The 20,439-nt window shown below is 34.9% G+C and overlaps 1 protein-coding gene across 1 annotated transcript in view; it reads right to left on the reverse strand.

Annotated features, from left to right (window-relative positions):
• Nucleotides 1-4,048: 4,048 nt before the first annotated feature.
• Nucleotides 4,049-20,439, reverse strand: part of sl (small wing phospholipase C gamma 1) — a 138,404-nt gene continuing 122,013 nt past the window's right edge. Inside the window, exons 18-25 of the mRNA XM_083135782.1 lie at nucleotides 19,733-19,939; nucleotides 17,142-17,256; nucleotides 15,796-15,944; nucleotides 14,272-14,389; nucleotides 12,798-12,937; nucleotides 10,822-10,929; nucleotides 6,382-6,473; nucleotides 4,049-4,185 (exon numbers count right to left, since the gene is read on the reverse strand). Coding sequence (XP_082991908.1) covers nucleotides 6,396-6,473; nucleotides 10,822-10,929; nucleotides 12,798-12,937; nucleotides 14,272-14,389; nucleotides 15,796-15,944; nucleotides 17,142-17,256; nucleotides 19,733-19,939 — 915 coding nt within the window. The 3' untranslated portion in view covers nucleotides 4,049-4,185; nucleotides 6,382-6,395. The remainder of the gene's footprint in view (nucleotides 4,186-6,381; nucleotides 6,474-10,821; nucleotides 10,930-12,797; nucleotides 12,938-14,271; nucleotides 14,390-15,795; nucleotides 15,945-17,141; nucleotides 17,257-19,732; nucleotides 19,940-20,439) is intronic.

The following is a 20,439-nucleotide window of genomic DNA, read 5'->3' on the forward strand; positions in this document are numbered from 1 at the left end:
TCATTCTGTTAAATACTATTATGTTGATCCAATCATTTTCGTTAATCTATATAATTTTGTTTATACACCCCCATTACGCCTTCATGGCATGGTGCAAAGCACAGGGGAGCACTTTACTTTTTCTTCATGATATGCAGCCGTTTATATGAGGAGTTCAGTGCTCATGGTGAATTTTGTCAGTAAAAGCTAAACTTGTATCTAGTTCCTGTGAAAGTTTTGTCATGACTAACAGAAAAAAAGGGGGGGGGGGGAAATCACACTGAAATCAGTCAAGAGCTTTTGGATCTGAAAGAAAGCAGGTGATGAGACATGGGTTGAAACACACAAGATTGCAAATTGAATGCACATTATTTACAAAAGTTCGTTAGGTTGGTCTACAAATCAGAATGAACTTCTGCAGTCTTACGAAAATATCCCATTCTACAATGTTAAATTTTGTTCAGTTGATATAAGTTCTAACCACATCCACTACGTCACCGATACATCCAGCTACATAAGAAATAATGTCCCCACCATACCTTGAAAAAGCTTCACCTATTTTTCAAGATTATTGTTGATTAACGTCAATAAGATCCCTCTACAATCATACAAGTGAAATTACAGAAAATTCACCATCCACAGTACCGAACACATAAATGAAACAATATGGACTGACGCAATGGAAAAGTAAAATTAAAGAATCACATTAGACAGTGAATATAAGTTTCAAAAGTATGGTCTCAATTTGGACAGACCTCTTAATGTGATATTTATGTTCTAACTTTCATAACATTTACATTTAAATTACTTAGTGTTTAAGGATCAGTATCAATGATAATCACTGATTCTGGTATTAAGAGTTCAGCCTAAACTATATCAGTTTACTTTACAAACATTCATTGCAATACTTCTGCGTGCCAGTATACGCAACTTAGATTGCACCAATCCTTCAGGCTATTATATAAGGATGTAGGATTTTATAAGACAACTTTATGCAAGTAGCTTAACTCTTGGTATCAGCCCTGCCACATAGTTGGGTTCAGTCGACTGTGGCAAGGGTAAAAAAAAAAAAATATATGAAATTCATGAATTAAAAATACATTCAGCACACATTAAAGGGAAAAAGGCTTCTTGTTTACTTAAGAACATACATATTTCTCATGAAAGACAAATGCACACACTCGCATACACACAGCGACAGATATTCACAGTAAAAAATAATGTAAATGCTTTTACAAAAATTTCATAATTTTCGGTGTCACAGCTGTTTTGTTTTGACTGATTTCATTCGAGAAGAACCTTTAAGATGCCAAACATAATTGAAAATCTACACATGCATTTAGAGATGATACACATATAAAATTAATCTTCAAGACTGAAATTACTACCAGTAAGTCCTCCCCCCCACAAATAAAAACAACAACAAAAAAAAACATACTGCATCAATAAGACAGGTTACGTGTTCTTTCCCTGAATTTGCCTTTAATATCAAGGAAAAGAAATACATTCAGGGAGGGGGTGATAGACAATGCAGCAAAGTACACTAAAAAATACTGTTACGAATTCTCACTACAATGTATGCAGTTTAATAAATTACAAATAACTTTCGTCAATCAGTGCAACATGATGAATATCAATCACTTTACTCATTTTGGCAAGATCAAGTGCTCATACAATAATAAGTTAGCAGAGTCTGTTTAATATATTTCTTTAGCTCTTTTAATAATTTTACATTATTGAACTTTATTGCTCTCTGGGAGTTTATTATCTTGATCAAATTATGTTCACGTAGCCTTTACTTTCACAGGTAAGCAAGTTAAATCTGATATTCAAATGCACCGAGAAGTGACATTCAACATTCCAGAATGTAAGGGCTTAGCTGATATCCTTGTATCAGTATTGGATATAGGAGTGCATTCGACTGAATTTAATAACTGAATACCATCTGCCAAATGCAATGTTGATTCTGTGACTGCTTCAGTAAAAGCAAGATTTAATTGAAACATTGCAATAAAAACTGAAAATAATCTAAGAATGTTACGAAGCCAACCCATAGCGGAGTCTATTAGTAAGTTTACAATTAAATTTTTAGTTTTTTGCAGGCTTACCTTTTTTATTCCTGCAAACAGGGGTGCAGAGTCTAGCACAAGTTCTGTTCCCAAAGGCACTTTATATGTTGCATTTGAAACATTTCCAGTCATCTCTGGACTCAATAGGTGCTAACACTGGCTTGCCAAAATTATGTTTAATACATTTCTTGCAGAACCCACTTGGGCAAGATTTGCAACAAATCAATTCACCACCATTTGCAGATTATCTCACTCCCATCTTCATCTTCCTAAGTACCAATCACAGTTTTTATTCTTTTGTTTGTTGTTTATGTCTTGTTAGTTTGATCCAGCCAATAGCATTGCAGAGACCAGCACAGAGCTCTGTGTTACAATTTGTAACAAAATTCACCACCTTGGCCACACCATCTGCAGAACATCTCACTTCCTTCATATCCTGTGTTCCCGAAGTGCCTTTGGAACACAAGAGCTTTAGGCTGGGCACCACAACACTATCTGCAGGAACAAAAAAAAAACTACAAAAGACAATAAAAAAAAGCAGCGATGGGTACTTTGAGGAAAGATAAACAGATAAACATGGCAGCAAGATATTCTGCAGATGGTGTAGGCAAGGAGGGGACTATTGCAAATTTTACTTTTTCAAATCTTGCCCAGTGTATTCTGCAAGGATTGTATAAAGCTAAAATTTTCATGCTAGGGATGGGACCTGTTAGGCAGTCAATACATTCGTTAAATTCACATTGGTTTTACCAGTTGGATGTCTCAACAAATAATAATCTGCTTCCTCAATACCATTCATTGTTGCTATTCTTATGAATGTTCACAGATAATTACATAAACTTTTAATACGTAATTTCTCTTTCTACATTCAAACCCATCAGAGGTATTGGAAGATACACGTACTGATTAAAGTATTCCCCATAAAATATTTGTAATTTTTTTGGTTTGCACTCTCTATCTGCCTTTGAACATTCTAAAACTGCATTTTGCAGTATCTAAAATAATATTCTGAAAGCCGTTTCAGCTTTCTAAAAAGCCTAGTTTCAGAGGTAATAGTATTAGTGATAAAAAATTATTCTCACTTCTGTTCTATTAGAAAGTTTGTGAAAACATATTCAACTTCCACTGCTGCTTAAAAATGTATTGCAGATTTCTCAACTAAGTTTACTAGCAAGCTTTGTAAACACCTATGCCAGAAAAGTTTCTACGATGATACTTCCAAAATGCACACATTCATCATTGAAAATAGAAAAAAGATTTATTTTCACTTTAAAACATTCTATTTAAATACTATCTCAATAGAAACAGAGTAGGTTTACTCTGTGATCCTACTTAAGAAAATAGACCAGTCTTTCCAAATTTGTATTATTACATAAAAGCACATGACCACCTACCTATCCCATAACTTGTTATCAGTATAGTTATACCTGAGAAAATGCAGCTATTCAATGCAGAGATAAAACATTGCATAAACACAGCTATCCAACATTACTTACATCTACAACAAAAATATTAAAAAAACTGCATTATAAATTTGGGTTAACACTCAAAGAAATTTCCTGCACATATAAGTGTTATCCCATTCACTTCAAGATTTGGATAATGGCATGGCAACACCAATAAGCCACATCTCTAGAAATGATATGATATCCATTGCCTTCCTACAGCAACCTTATTATATCTATATGTATATTAACTCTTAATATGATATATCCAACGTAAGTAAGGCCACATATGTTTATGTTGTAACAGTTGTCAGAAAACAAGTAACTTGAAAAACATGCAACAATATCCAATATATGGGTGGCATTATTAATTTTCTTTAAATTACCACCTCTCGCATGTTATTAAATCTAACACTAGATTCATTAATATGTGAGAGTTGGTTCTACCAACAGCAGGTACCAAAGAATATATATATGTATATATCTATACTTTTCGCTCATCCATGCATTGACAAGGATTTTCTTATTGCACATGGAAGCACACACAGACACACACACACACACACACACACACACAGACACAATCATACATTCATTTTCTTTCATATAGTTATATTTGAAATAATTCTCATCTTCGATAAGAATTGTGTTTTCCTCTTTCAGTGGCTGCCCAAATTTTATCATTTGGAATGCTGTAAGAAACAAAATCAAAGATCAACTTAATCTATCAAAGACAGATTACCAGTCATGAGAATAATACATCACATGTTGATAATATACTAAAACTTATTGATACGCTCATGCAAACTCAATAAATGGAGAAAACCAAAACAACGTGCAAGTACCCAGCACTAGTTGTTGAAGAGCAACATGCGTATGCATGCAGGAAGAGATGGTATGTGACTGCAATGCCGTCACAATTCCGTGAAGGCAGTTGTTTTAGGGCGGTGCTAGGAGAAAGATGGCAGTTCTCGTACAGTCTCCTGCCATGCCATACGATGCTGACAAAGATCCACTGGAAATTGTGCAAGATGTACGGACTGGATGTCATGAACTACAGTATGGTCACAGTTGTGCAGACAATTCATGGAAAGCTGATCCCATGTGTATGACCCCATACAGCTGCATGCCTAGATATATTTCCATCTCTGCCTTCAGCTGAGGCAGTTTCTGGCAGGACAACATGTTGACAGTGACAATGCGATATAGATAGTTCTAGTATTTCACAGCACATGACATGGGCATACAAAAATTAGGTGCCATGCTATGACAAATGCCCAAACAGCGGTGGTGAATATGTCCAAAAGTAGGGTATGGGTTAATGTCTAAAAGTATGCTATTAGTTACTGTAACTAATGCAATAAATATCAACTACAGCTGATGTTCTTTATTTTATAGCTAATCGAAACTTACTTTCTGGATGCCCTTCATACCAGCAATTATATATGTACTATTTATTTTGAATAATTAAAAATATTCAAAATTTATTATACGGTATTTATGTGTGTATAATGCACGTACGTGTATAATGCGCACCTTGGTTTTGATGAGAAAAATCGAAAAAACACATCTTTTATATAATGCACAGTACAATCCAGGTTCAAGAAATGGCTTTCTTAGTTATATGTTATAAAGCTGTTGCTATGTGGACCAAGGAGTCGCTAACCGATGTCACCACTTCCCCCACTTTGCATCACAAAGCTTTCACATCTGTAACCACTTTGTTTATTCTGAAGTAGAAGACAGTGAGATCAAAATGTGAAAGAGGGCGAGTTATACTGCTGTTTTCAATTGTTGAAAACGACAACAGAGCTACGGCTCAAAAATTCGACATGGTGAGGCAAGTATAGGAGAATAGTGAAACAAGAAAAGTTGAAGGCAGCTCCATCGAAGAAAAGGCCTTTTCAGAAGTTGAGAAGCAGTTACACAATTACATTATGGATTTGCCGCACTCAGGAATATATTTTCTATTATTTTTCACGTGGCAAATGCAGATGTTACATATCCCGTTTGTCGGGATGTGCATGGTCAAATCCTGCCAGAACGGCACCTCTTTTGTCAGTCTCTCAAAATCCTCCAATACAAAGTGAAAAATCATGGAAAATGATCATTTCACTTTTATACGTGTTTTTATAAAAATTATAATTACTAAAGAAACCCAACCTGGTGATTTATATTTGCACCTGTTGTTATATAAATATGTAATATGCAGTGACAGTGAAAACATGTGTGGTTTTATGTTGGCTGTCCTAATTATACTATGCATAATACGCACCACAGTTTTTGGAGGCCAAAATTTTGAGAAAAAAAATTGTGCATTATACATGAGTAAATATGGTATATGGAAAAATATTTTCAGCAGACAAATTTTGAAGTTGTCTGGCATGTGTGATGATAGTGGAATGGTTTTGCAATATGTTTAACCCTTAAATGCCAGCAGGAGACAGTACATGACTTAATGGGACATTGAGAACATGGTGCAGCTTATGTAATGTTAAGAAAATTCATACCTGCATTGTTACACAAGCTTTAAATTTGATCACCACTATGGCCATATAATGTAACAGGAGGCAGGTGAAGCCTTATAATTTCACAGTCATTGTTCTCAGCAAGAAATTGGAAATTACACTCTACTCTAAATAAGATAATCTTTTTTTCTCTCAGACAGTAAAAATAACATGCATACTTCTTTGAACAACAATGAAGCATAAACAAGTTAACCCTATAACCTGATTTATATTCAACAAAATTTATAATGAATTTCAAATTGTGTAATTGATTAAAAATTTAAAAGAATATGCAAAATCTGAACTGTCATACAGGAGATATTGTTGCACAACTCTTACAACTGCTTAGCTACTGGTAAAAATGGACAAATGCAACAATACCTCAATGACTATCGTCAATTCACTGCAGTTTCTCCATCTCCTGCAGGACCTCTTGGAGGTACTGCATTTCTCCTTGGCTCACGACTAACATCCTGCGAGAGAAACATCTTTAGTACATTCCTCTAAACATATTGATTTAAAGCTGAACATTGGTTCTAGGGTTTGTAAAGTCTTTTGCAAAATCGCATGAAAAATACACACATACCAACACGTAATGCTCATGTTTATCTACACATTAAGCAATGTTATTACCAGTGGCGTAGCATTCTAGTACGCCCGGCGTTCCCAGATTTAAAATGTCAAAAATGCGTAAATGGCTGTAAATATAAAGTAAAACTTGACTAATTTCATATATGTTTGACCTTCATGGCATTATAATAGCTATTTTTCGCGATCCGCTTGCAACGCTCCACTAACAACACTCGTTCTAGCATTCTTTTTCAATGCCTTTCCTGGCCGGATGCCGGGCAGGTTCGGCATAAAGGATTCTATATTTCTTGCTGTCTATCTGGAGGGAAAGCTTGGATCTCTACAACAGGCGTGTAAATGCTCTCTCGTACACCAGCGTACGAAGCTGAGGGCTACGTGATTGGTTCATGTGACCCTTCCTGACTTCTGAAACAGACGAGCGCTTGTGCTATGTGATGCTACAATACGCAATATTGACTGACGTAACTTTACCAAACTCAATTATACCATTGCTTAATGACCACTGCATTGTGTAATTTATCGCACGAACAGTGATGTGTATTAAAAACTAAAAGATCAACACAGTTTCTGTCGAATAAGTTGGTGAAGTCCTTGTGGTAGAAGTTCAGCCTGTGGCTGCTCTACCACTTAACCCGCAAAACTATTCTTTTTTATTATTATTATTTTTTTTTTCGTTAGTATCTGTCAATGGAAATGTTTAGCATTCATTTGAAAACTCTTAACCTCGAATGATCTCTGGACAAAATTATTTTAAAATGTTTATCAACATTCTCATGATGTAATAAACAGTGGTCTGAATTACTAATCAGCACTGTTGTAATATAGTTGAATCATCCACCCACCTCCGTGTCAGAGTGTTTTGCACAGTGCGCCAAGATGACAGAGGCCCCTGATTCGAATCCCGGGGTGAGCACGGGTGTTCTTTGTGAGTGTCCCTTCATCAACTTCATCAATATCATCACTCATATTCATATTCACGATTAACCAAAAGTGGTAGAAAAGCGAAGTAAAATAAACCAAATCAATCAGTAGTTTGATCATCCACAACAATGACATCTACTGTTGTGCAGAGGCGCTTGTGATTCAGGTAGGTTTCTTAATGACTTGCGTCATGCAGAAAGGTATAAAACACCAGAGTTCAAAACATTTGTGGCATAGTGAGGCATATAATTTTCTAGCTAAAACATGCATGGATGATGTTTTATTGAAAACCCAGCTGACTTCAGGCAAATAATAATACCTGTGGCGACTAATACCATAAGTAAATTATTAAGCAAGAAAGGGCCAACCCTTCCTTCAGATTTGGAGTTCACACCCGAAATGCCCATGCTACGCCACTGGTTATTACTAGGCTGAGCAGATACTGACGACAATACTCTTACTCTTACAAATTTCCACCATCAATACTGATGCTTGAAAATTATAATAATAAAAAATTAATATTAGTGTGCATGTATTCTGCTGCAATTAGGTACATCAATTTAGCAATAAAATTATTGATTTAAAATATTTAAGAATTTAAATCAGAACATTAAAATATAGTTTTCTTGTATGTACGCATTGCTTGCATTGTAGAATTATTTTCCTGTAGTTTACGGTTATTACAAGCATAAGAAAACAGTTTTTTGTTGTGACGTTTCAGGAGAACACACGCTCCCTTCATCAGACATTTATTTTCATTTTGACTAAAGATACAGTTATAACAATGGTTAGCATTTTTTTAAACAAAAATAATCCCTTATATAATGGATGTTGTCAGTGTTACATTGTTGTAATATAGCAACTTAACTGTGAAAAGAAGAAGTCTGTTTTATTTTTATTTCAGATAAAAAAAAATGATCACATTATTTTTTATTTAAAATTATGAATCCCAAATATCATCAGGTAATTCAGTCATCATTGTTTTCATAAAGTCTCTTGATGTTTTCTGTTACATTAAATTTTAAAGATGGTGGCTTACTCAGTTTGTGAAAAAGAAAACTCCATACTGGATCTATGTTACCATTTTCATTATTTAATTTACTCCAGTGTTCTTCTGCAATGAACGAAGCTTCCCAGACATTCAACTCTATGTTTCCAGTCTCACTTTTAAAAACCCTTCTCTTTTTAATCAAATGCTTTTCTTCGATGATGTGAGCTGAGAAACCTGTTCTTGGGTTTAGATTTATAATGTCCAACTCGTGTTCATGCCACCTTATTGCCATTTTCCTTGCTGTTTGTCCTACATATCAATCCTTTGAACATGAACAACTTATATTATATATTCCTGTGGTGTCCACTTATGGTAGAGAGTTTCTAATTTTGAATTCATTAATGTACATTCCAAACTTCTTGGTGATCTAAAAACAATTTTGAAATTAAATCTTCTAAAAATTTTGGCAATTTTATGTGAAAATCCCTTGTGGAATGGAATGCACACAAATGTATTTTCAACAGATTTTTCATCTTTGTCTGTATTTCTCTTTTCCTTTAGTTTTCTTGCGACTTGTTTTTTGATTTGGTTTATTCTGTTAGTGTGAAAGTCATTTCCTTTGCTGTATTAGAAAGCCTTTCTTCTTAATTTTTGATATCCTTATTATTAGAACATAGTATTTGTGATCTCAGGAAAAAAATTAAAAATATATTATCCATTGTTATAAGTGAATGTTCTGAATTGGCATGGATATATTTTTCTCCTGCTAATTTTTCCTATGGACTGATGTTTGAATTGTTGAGTCAGTTGTCTGACAGGAAAGAAATTACATTGTTATTCATGGGTTCGCAAGTGAATTTTATGCGACGATGTGATTCATTTAACAATTTAAATACGTCCATGATGGTGTTATCATTTTTAGCAATAATTAGCACATCATCTACATATCTGATGTAGAGTATGATATCCGCACCTATCTCATTAACAATTGGAGATTCTATGTAATGAAGGAAAATTCTGGAGATTATTCCGGATACTGGGTTTCCCATTGATAGACCATTACTTTGCTGATAGATTTTGCCATCAAATATAAAGTAATTGTAATTTGCACATACAGTAAACCATCGAACCATTTCCCATGATTCTACTGAGTTAACCTTCATCTCAATAAGCCATCTGTGTAATGCATCTGTGGCACCTTCTATTGGGACACTAGGATATAAATTTTCAACACAATGAAAAACTGTTTTCTTATGCTTGTAATAACCGTAAACTACAGGAAAATAATTCATTAAAATATATGTCAGAAAATCAGCACAAATTCAGTTTTCACAGAAAACTATGCAAATTAAGAAAAAAAAAGTGTCTTGCATAATTTTACAGGATAATTAGAATCTGTGTGAAAGTGTTGCGTGACATTTTTGCAGACCTTGTAAAAAACCCAAATGCCAGAAATATAAGCTTGACCCTGAATTGCCCCTACTCATGTAACAGACCCTAGCATTGCCATGTGCAAAACAATTTACATTCGAAAGTAAACTTTTGAGAGCAAACTTATGATTTTTGATTTCTCACATGATCGTATGGTCAGTAATTGGACAGTTGCCTGCATCGTTAAGACACAATTCTGGACTACTAATGTTGTCAACCATAATCTTATGCTAGCAGCAATTCACTTTTTTACTTCACCCATTAATTGCTATTCTTATATGTATCAAATGTACATAGGCCCACTGCTCACAAACAACAGGTTAACATGCCATGCCACCAGTCACAAGTCTCCTAATTATGACCCTGCAACAAGTTTTTAACATTTTTTCTCTCCCAAAATTTTCATCTGGGGAAAACATTTACCCTCTAGGCTTTACTGTCTGAAGTAAACTGGCAACTCAAAGTACTGAAAAATATTTCAATGTGAAATCCTGGTGCGAATCAGGTACAGGCTTCATGGGATAAGTACAAAATTAATACTTTTGTGATTTTGAAACACACTTATCCCAAGATATACAACATAATTGGAATGTTAAAAATGCTGCCAAAATCACAAAATTAATGTGTGTTACTCATCATTGGCGAAAAATTAATTAAAATTACACATTTTGCACACTTGTTGGATAATCAGATTGACCAGCATTAGTGATTAAATTTAAGGGATAATCAATTGATAATTTCAAGTTCTCAGCTACAAGTTACAGCTCAGATCGTTCCTTCTCACTCACCAATATGAAGGCACCTTCAGATTGCAACTGCTTAAGAGAAAAAATAAAAGATAAAAGTACAACTACATGAATAATAAACCAGTTAGGATTAATACTTACTGATCTACGTTTACTCGTAAGGTGAACCAATAGTGCTGCTAGTTCAAGATTTTCACTGTAGTTATTCTTTAATGGAACACTGCGGAAACCACACCGAAGGCACTGAACCTAAAAGGCAACAGAAGGATTATGTAAAATATATATACATATGCAATTTATTTAAACTTTAATCCTAAAAACTTCAATATGAACTTAAAATGTTGTGACATGAACGTTCAGTGGAATCTTGACTTTTTGGGCAGATAATGTAAAATCTGTAAAAAAAAATCTGACATTTTATTGCATTAGGACATGGAGAATTGACCTTTAAATGCCAGATGTGCATACTTGAATTTCAATGCAATGCAAGTATTGTACATTTGCAAAATGTTTCCTTTTAAATAAATCAATTTGAATTTAAAAGCATGCATTTTCAAATATTTGTCACAGAAGGTTGATGTTTAATTTACCATATTTACTCATGCATAATGTGCACTTTTTCCTAAATTTTTGACCCCCAAAACTGTGGTGCGTATCATGAAGGAAAAATTTAGACAGCCAACATGAAACCATACAGGGTTATTCCACAATTTTGTGACACTTGCATTGATTTTTCATGTTTACAGATCCCTATCATGTTATATATCATTGTAAAGCTTAAGATCTGTAGTTTCTGAATGTCAACAGTATTCCATTACACAATGCAATGTGGTTGAAATAAGTTCGTCACAAAATGACGGAACATTCTGATTTTTATGGTACTTTGGATGAAAGAAAAGATAACAAAAAAGAAAATAATAATGTGTAATAATGTGTAAATGCCTTAATGAAAGAAATTTTGTGCTGAATGTGCCTCGCATAAATGTTACATTAGTCACAGAAAAAGTATATATTTTGAAGTTTTTTTTTAGAAAAACTAAAGAAGGAATCAGCAAAACCACGTATAAAAGTTTAACGGCCATTCCCACGATTTGTTTCACTTTGTGATGTAATGTTCTGCGACACCAAGCAAAGCAGTGCCATTCTGGAGGAATTCAAGCATGGACCTCACATCACATGGGATGCGTATCAGCAGTATTTGTTGGGCAAGAAATAATAGAAAATAACTTCCTGGGCACTGGAAATCCGTAAAGTAATTTTCATCTAAGGGCACTGCAAATCCGTAACGTAATTTTCATGTAACTTTCTACTATTACAGAATAAATAAGGTATGATGTCATTCACTCTTGATCGGCATAGCAACAGCTTTACGACCTACAACTAAGGAAGCCATTTCTTGAACCTGGATTGTACTGCAAATTATATACGAGATATAATTGTTTGTCACTTTCCCCATGAAAAAACCAGGGTGCGCATTATACATGTGTAAGTACGGTATTCTGATTGGAACGATAAGGACCGTCACAGGAACACAAAATTTGACATCCCACATTCATACAAACGCAATTACATTTGGGTAGGTCACACAGTTTGCCAAATGAAAATATCCAGTTAACATTCCAAATTTTTCATCATCATCTTCATTTTCTAACTTTGCTTGTTTGGAGGGAAGATAAAAATATTTCACTTTGAACAATAGCATACTACTTCCTTTCAAATAAAATAATTTCATTGCCATTTCATAGTTCCCCATTCAAATCAAAAGGCTCTTGAGTAGCACAGATGCCACTTTTTGAGCCAGGTGACAGTTCAAATATCACCCACTGCATTCAGTGGTGCAGACACACAATATGGAAGCAGAAGGCAAATGCCAACCAAATATAATGCTCTACACTTACTTACTACTTAAATTGAACATGTGTCATGTGATTTCTTTTACAATTGGACAAGTAACAGTTTTAGATAGTCTCTTCAATAAATATCGTTTCTATCTCTATATACACACAGCTATTGAAGTGAAAGTGCTAATTTCTCAAGGGCATGTCTTGAAACAGTTCTGAAGAGATTTTCTTTTAGAAAAATGGCATATAATCTTAGTATTTACAACTAATACTCACAGGGTAAGTAGCTTGCCCAATGAAATTTGAATCTCCAAATATATCCTCATCCTGGACCACAAACCTCAACAGTGCATATTCAGGATTGAAGATATCAAATTCACATATCTCATTCCATATTGGATTAAAGCCATTGTCAGCTGGAAGCAAGAAGTGGAAATCATAAAGGATACATTTGATTCGCTACTTAATTTTATATAATTAGACAGTACATTTTTTCTTATATATTACAACTTATTTGTTTAATCAGATCCAATCAAGCTGAGATATGAAGCCACTACAGTATAAATTGTGGTCAATCAGATCCAAGGGATTACTGTTTAATTGTGATAAAATATATGTGATCCCATACTTGCCAGATCTTCCTTTCGTAAATATATTTTTAACTTCTACCACTAGATATTACTGTCTTGACTGCTAGTACCCATGTGTAGTAAATATTTTTAAAGAATTTGCTATTTATGATATTAAAAAATGTATTTAACATCACAACACATAAAACAGTCTTGTGTTACAGATAATATGCAAAATGTTTATTTTCAGTCAAAATTTAACTTTATATAGTGGTAAAAAAAGATAAAGTGCTCCCCTGTGCACAGCACCATGCCATGAAGGCATATAGGGGGTGTGGGGGTAACGCCCCAATTTTCTTGATCCGGTCGTAAGTGGGGGTGATGTGATCAGCATCACGCTCCTGATTGCCTTTACCCCCCAGGGTTTCCCCCAGGTACCCATGTTATTCGACGCTGGGTGGGCACCGGGGCCGCTTCCAACGATAGAAAAGTTCCAGGATTTGAACCGGCCGGGGATCGAACCCGGGACCTTTAGCATGGTAGTCAGATGCGTTACCGAATGAGCCACCGCGGCCATAACTTTATATAGTGGAGAAACTTATAATAAAATGTGCAGTAATTAACAAATATCACTGGCAGATCCACCAAAAAACTTTCCTGACACCACTATTCCAAATGCAGATCAAATATTATTATTATGTAGAATTTCAGTAAAAAATGTAGGCTCAGCCAGGACTCGAACCCAGGTCAAGCTTGCATTTTTCGCTAAAATGTCTACATAGTACATCTAGGTGTGCTAAATCTTAATGAATTATTATTATTATTATTACTAGAAACAGCAGCAGTAGACATCATTGTGACTGATTGTTTGAATTAGGTTATTGGACATTTTTTTCCTACCACTTTTGACTAATCATGATGAAGGGGGTGAGTAATATGATGAAATTAATGACTCACAAAGAACACCCTTGCAGGGATTCGAACCCGGAACCTCTGGCATTGTAGCATGCTGCACTTACCACTCTGCCATGCAGATCAGCTGTATCATCATTGTGAATTAAGTCCAGAAATAAAGTTGGGATCACATTCATAACCTTTTATAGGGTGAAATGTGTATTTTCCTTTCAGTGATATTTATTATTGGATAACAAAAATGGATCTTGTTGGATTGAGGTACTTACATATAGCTCTGGTTGTGAGTTTCATTCCTGAATCAAATTCAGCTCCTAAGACTTCCACCTCAACAAAAGGACTCACAGTACCACGACCTGTTTTACTTAGGTGACGTGCTCCAATAATCTGAAACAATTGATTTGATCTTTTGTATTAAAATGTATAGCAAAATCAATATGAATTTTTATTCATATTCACAATGTTTTGTGATGCCATTCAAGAGTCACTTCTTAAGAATAGTTTACAAATTTCAGTACATTATGTAAAATATCCAGGTGTGTGAACAACATTTAAATTTGAAATATGTTTAAATTCAGAATGTTATTAGAGCCACATATTTATGGTGAACAAAAGATCAAGATTTCGGTATAAAAACTGGGAATATTTCAGGATCAAAAGCTGTACATAAAGTGGAATTTTGATGTTAAAATGGTGAAATTAATATTGACTTAAAAAGTATACCTATTACACAAAATTAACACCTCACTTCTAATAGCACATTTATATAGTTATCCGAGTATTAAGTTTATTCTTGTGTAAAGGAGTCCATTTTTTTCTCAAATATTTACAGCAGAATTAATTAATTTTCAGTGACTTGCATAACTCACAGGATAATTGAGACCTCAGAAAGTGCCACGTCTGTAAATAAACCATAAATTACGTGTTTAAGATTATATTTCATATGATTTTGTGACAAAACATGGTAGCAAAATGCACTTCACACTTTTCAAGAACATGAAAAATTAACATTAGAATGTGTTATTTCCCATTTCATGTTTTCGTCAAAAACTAATTATGCATGCCCCTAATTTAGCCTTTGCAACCAAGGCAAATGGTATTTCCTTACAGGTACTCTACTGGCCACAGTTGATATTGGCAGTGAATACAATAGCAATAGTGTTATTAAGGCTTAGTTGGAAGTTGGACCTGTGTTAGCAACTATTTTCTTTAAAAAAAATATATTTTCAAAGAAATACCAATACTCTATATTCTGGACAAATAACAGGCAAATGGCCAATTGTAGTATCCTACATTTTAATTACAAAATTACATAAACAGGAAGGTAACATAATCAGGATGAAATTCAAACAAGGAATATGGCATTTCGAACTACAATAATTTACATTAAACAATAATTGTTTATACTATCTTCATGCTAAAATAATTCATGAAGGGTGTACAACAAACCAAATTTTAAAAAAGCATCATCAATATAAATAAATAGAATAGAATGATACCTTTACATCTGAAGAGGTCTATGTCTTGATTGTTTTTAGAAACTAAGTTACGGTAAATAATTAGCACATTTTTCAATAACACTAATTATGTATTGTAACTGGCATTACATTTCATTCTGCTTTATAAATCTTGATAAAGATGCATTAGATTGTGTAAAATTTGAATTCAGAAGTTTAGTCACTACAAGTAAAGTTTTATTGTTGATGTAGTTTGTTACATTAATGTGGAAATTTCCCTAAAGTAAAATCTCACCAGCATGAGTAAATAACTGACAATTTACATGCGAAACTTACTCTTATTGACAATGTCAAAGGTTCCACGTTGACCAATGTATTCTTGTCGTAAGGGTCAAAATCCTCTCGGAACATAAACTCTGGACGCAGAATGTAACCACAACCACCATTCAGTCTGAACTTCCCCTGATTGAGCTGCATTGATTTGTCTGCAAAATAAAAATAAACATCAGACTCTACCCACGTTCCATTTTGGATGCCGGTTTTTATCAAATGCATACTGAAGTATCTAGAACTGATATGTTTTAAGCATAACTTTCTATCTACAGTAGTTCCAACAAGGTTGGTGGCACACATGGATGATAAAGCAACTTCAATTGTAGCCTTAGGACACAATATAAGCAACCACCATCTTGAGATGTATAATACGGATGACATTTGTAAGGGCTGCTATATAACAACACAATTTCCACCCATTTTGCCAAATCAAGTTCCCTGGCTTTTCTAGGTTTTCCAGACATTTTGAAATACATTTTCAGACCATTCAAATTAATCAATGGCGCCAGTTGCAAGAACACTATTTTTTCGCTCGTGAATGCTTCTTGTCAAATCTGGACTTAGAATATGTGTACAATCCAGTCACTGCTAAGGACAACAGCAACATTTAATATTCCAGACTTTTCAAGGTTTCTGAATATATTTATGGATTTCTGATTTTTACATGCCTTTTTAGTCATAGATCAATTTATCTGACGTTTCCAAGTTTTTTGCAGGCCTGTGGAAACCATGTAACAGCAAATGTATGCATGCAGCATTAACAATTTGAAGAAAGAAAAAGACGTTAGGTATGTTTGATGAACTGCAAAGTGAAGGTAAACAAAATTATACTTTCTTAACCAATGTAACAATATTACATGTGCACAGTGTTAGGGAAAGAGAGATCTAATACTTTTATATTAATAATTAATAAATTTCCTCAATCATTCTAGACTGGCTTCATTAACATAAGTTCAATAGTTTGCTTGCAATACATTTTTCTAACCTCCCATTTATTTCTGGAACACACAGTATTAATAAGAGTGTTCACCATAGAAGAATTAAAATTCGCCTTTCCGCTGTACCATGGCCAATTGCAAATAGATTTCAGGTTAGACTCATGGTATCAATAGCATAAATGATGCAAAACTAAGAAATAAGGAACTAAACACAAAACCAAACGATAAAAAGTAGAAATAAGGAAAGGGAGAGTGACTGAAGGGGATGGTATACAAAAATACACTGAGTGGAAAAAATGATATAAAGAGTGGTACAAGATAGAATAAACACCACAAGGTCCAGCAAATAGCTAGTGTAGTATGGCAAAAGTAAACGTGAGTTGAGAAACTTGAAAGAAAGTAAACTCTTACCTGGTGTCTGATAGTTTAGTGCCACCATCTGGCAACCAGAGTTCCACATAGGAACAGGGTTGTAATTTGAGGAATCAATCCGCTGTCCTTTAGGATACACACGGCTAAACTGGATCTAGGGAGAAAAAATACATAGTTTATAATTTCATTTGCAATTGAAAGTGAACCAGCTCTCTGACCAAGCTTGGACTCCCCACCAAAGATTCCAGGTTCAAATCCCAACCTGGTCATGGGTGTTCTATGTTAGTGTTTTAACACTTGATTTAAAATTGGCAGGTGCATCGGCACACATGGCACACATTCTTACTTAAAAGGTTAAAAAAAGGGTATAAGAAGCCCCTTGAGAAAGATTGAAAGTGCAACTGAAAAGGGACCTGCACAAGACAAGCACAACACATTAAAACGTAAGAATACACTAAAAACCTTCCCACAGACAGTGGAAGAGACCAGTTTTTTGGAAAAAGCTAAAAACATTTAATAAACATTGTAACTTTCCAACAGGAATGACAAACAGTTGGGAAGATGAGAAGTCTACCTGAGGGAAGCAAAATCAGCACATTGAACAAGAATATGCCACACACTTAAAATGACATTACAGACAACACATTGGAAGGTCCAGCCCTTGCAGCAAGTGGTCATGGGTGACAGCTGTGTCTAATATGCAGTCGAGTTACAAGTACTTTTCGAGAGGGACGGGACAAGGAAAGCCTATGGTGAATGCATTAAGAGTGTGAAGCTTGTTCCCTGTTACAGCATCCCACTTTTTATGCCAAGTGTCATGAAGGCAACGATGAAACACATTCTGCAGGTCACTAGCTGGCTTAAGGTGGACGAGAAAGTTGCCATCTGCATCAGCAGACTTGACAGCAGCATTAGCTGCTTCCTTCCCCTTTATGCCCATGTGCCTGCCCATGTGCCTAGGGACCCAGCAGAAGTGAACTTCAACACTGGCAGATAAGGACATGAGCTGTCGAAGGATGTGCAGCCCTACCGGATGTGTCCCTTCATCAATTGCATCTAATCATCATCATTCATTCTGATCATCGCAATTAGCCAAAAGAAATAACATTTTAAAATACAAAAACACCTTAAAATGAAATCAAAATCATATCAAACGTAACTAAACTAGATTCTAGTTGTTGTTAATTTAACTATAAGAACATTTTTAGCCTTTTAGAATCAGGTCCCAAAAAACCTATAATCGAGACACCCACTGTATTAATACAAATGAAACTAATTACAACTCATTCAGTGAAAGCACATGAGCACTTCATGTTACAAAACTAACAGCAGTTGCAATATGTTTCAAAATGATTATGTACAATTTTGTAATGCATTTATTTTACAAATTTATGATAAATTATATTTCCTTCATCTTTCAAATCACACCATTATATTCAGACAAAGTACATAAGGAATCAATCATTCCTATTAAACTGTTATTAAAATTTCCTAGTAAGTATAATATATATACATATATATATATATATATATATATATATATATATATATATATATATATATCTCTTCACAAATTTGAAATTCAAAGAAACCCAAAGGGCCATTATCAATAAAAAAAAATAGTATTACAATACCGGGTGTTTCTATAAATTTGATATCATTTTGTAATCTAATAACGTTACCAATTCCCGTGCAAATGATCTAAAAATTAACAGTATGAGTAGTAACACCTCAAAAGCCAATCTGCAATGTGGTATGTTCTTGTCTTTACAGGTGTAGACATGCCATTCACTGTGGGAAAAAAGGCATTTTGTGTGTTAGAGTATGCTCGAACACAGTCGAACAAGAATGTGCAGCTTGCATTTGTGAGGGAATTTGCCAAAAATGCACCAACTGCAATGCAGATATGGACATGGTACAAAAAGTTCGAAGAGGATGGCTGTCTGTGCAGGGCAAAAGGATCTGAACGTTGAGCGGGTTCAGGACAGATTTGTGCGAAGCTCCAGGAAGTCCATAAGTAGAGCAAGTCAGGAAAACCCGATTCTTCCGACGACAGTTTGGCTTGTCATGAGAAAATGCTTGCAAATGCGCAAGCAATTCTGTGCCGTGTCGATATGTCGCTCACCAGACCTGAAACCTTGTGATGTTTTTCTCTGGGGCTACGTGAAAGGCCGTTGTCTATGTCCCCTCCAGCAGAAAATCACTGCTAGACTGGAGACTGTTACTGCAGACATGCTGCAACGTGTTGGACAGGAGCTGACTACCACCTTGATGTGTGCCATGTCACAGGCATATTGAACACTTATGAACAATCATTTGTGACATCCACATATATTTGAATTTCTTATTCAAAATTTTATGCATACATCTTATTGAGTTGAGCAGTACACCTGTGTAATTTCCTTTACCTTGACTGTGTATAGTTACTTAGATATTTACATCTGTAATGATATCAAATATTTTGAAACACACTGTATTTAACCATATATAAGTGCATACCTCAGTATTACTTGGTAGCATCTGCAACTCAAAGTTCACAAGTTGTACAAATACTCAGCAATGTGCATCTATAGAGAAATGTATAGAAATGTTTTAATTTTCTTTACATGGCATTAAGTATGCTGCTTTACCTGATGATATTTGAGGAAGAACTTGTTCTCTTGTTGACATATGAGTTTTTCTGCTTTGGTTTCTGGGAAAGAAGACATTTCACCAAACGTGAAGCTGTTCTTCTTTATCCTTTCCATGCTGAAGGCCACCGAGCGACAGTACACGATCAAGTTGGACATTTCCTTCGCTATCCTCCACTGGCGCTCCATTTCCTTGTGTTGACTCTCCTGCAAAAGGGGAAGGTTTTACAACAATGATGATGTAATGAATGCCAAGTAGAGAATATGATGTGCTTTAATGACATTATCACATGGAAACTTTTCCATTCCTGGCAGCCAAACTGGAGTTATAAAACTTGTGGTTTACAAAGCAACAACAAAGGAGAGGAGCTGCAGTTTTCTGTCACCAACAGGACAATGACAAGGATGACACAGGTGAACTTTTTCCGTTGGTCTTCCCCATGGGGAAGCTGACTGAATGGTGCTGCTATTACATGCATTGCCTTTCCCATAATTTTATCCATGATTGTCAACTGGTGGAGGAGTGTAGTTCACGAGATGTATGACCGTTTGAGCATTTGTAACACATTAAAATCACATGGGCACAATGAAAGCCATTAAAAGCACTGCTTCTCTCTGTGCTTCCCCAAAATATCAAACCAATTACCTTATTTACTCAAGTATAATGCGCACTTCTTTCCAAAATTTTTGCCCTTAAAAACTATGGT

The sequence above is a fragment of the Lepisma saccharinum genome, chromosome 14, assembly GCF_977018435.1.
Source record: "Lepisma saccharinum chromosome 14, izLepSacc3.1, whole genome shotgun sequence".
NCBI lineage: Eukaryota > Metazoa > Arthropoda > Insecta > Zygentoma > Lepismatidae > Lepisma > Lepisma saccharinum.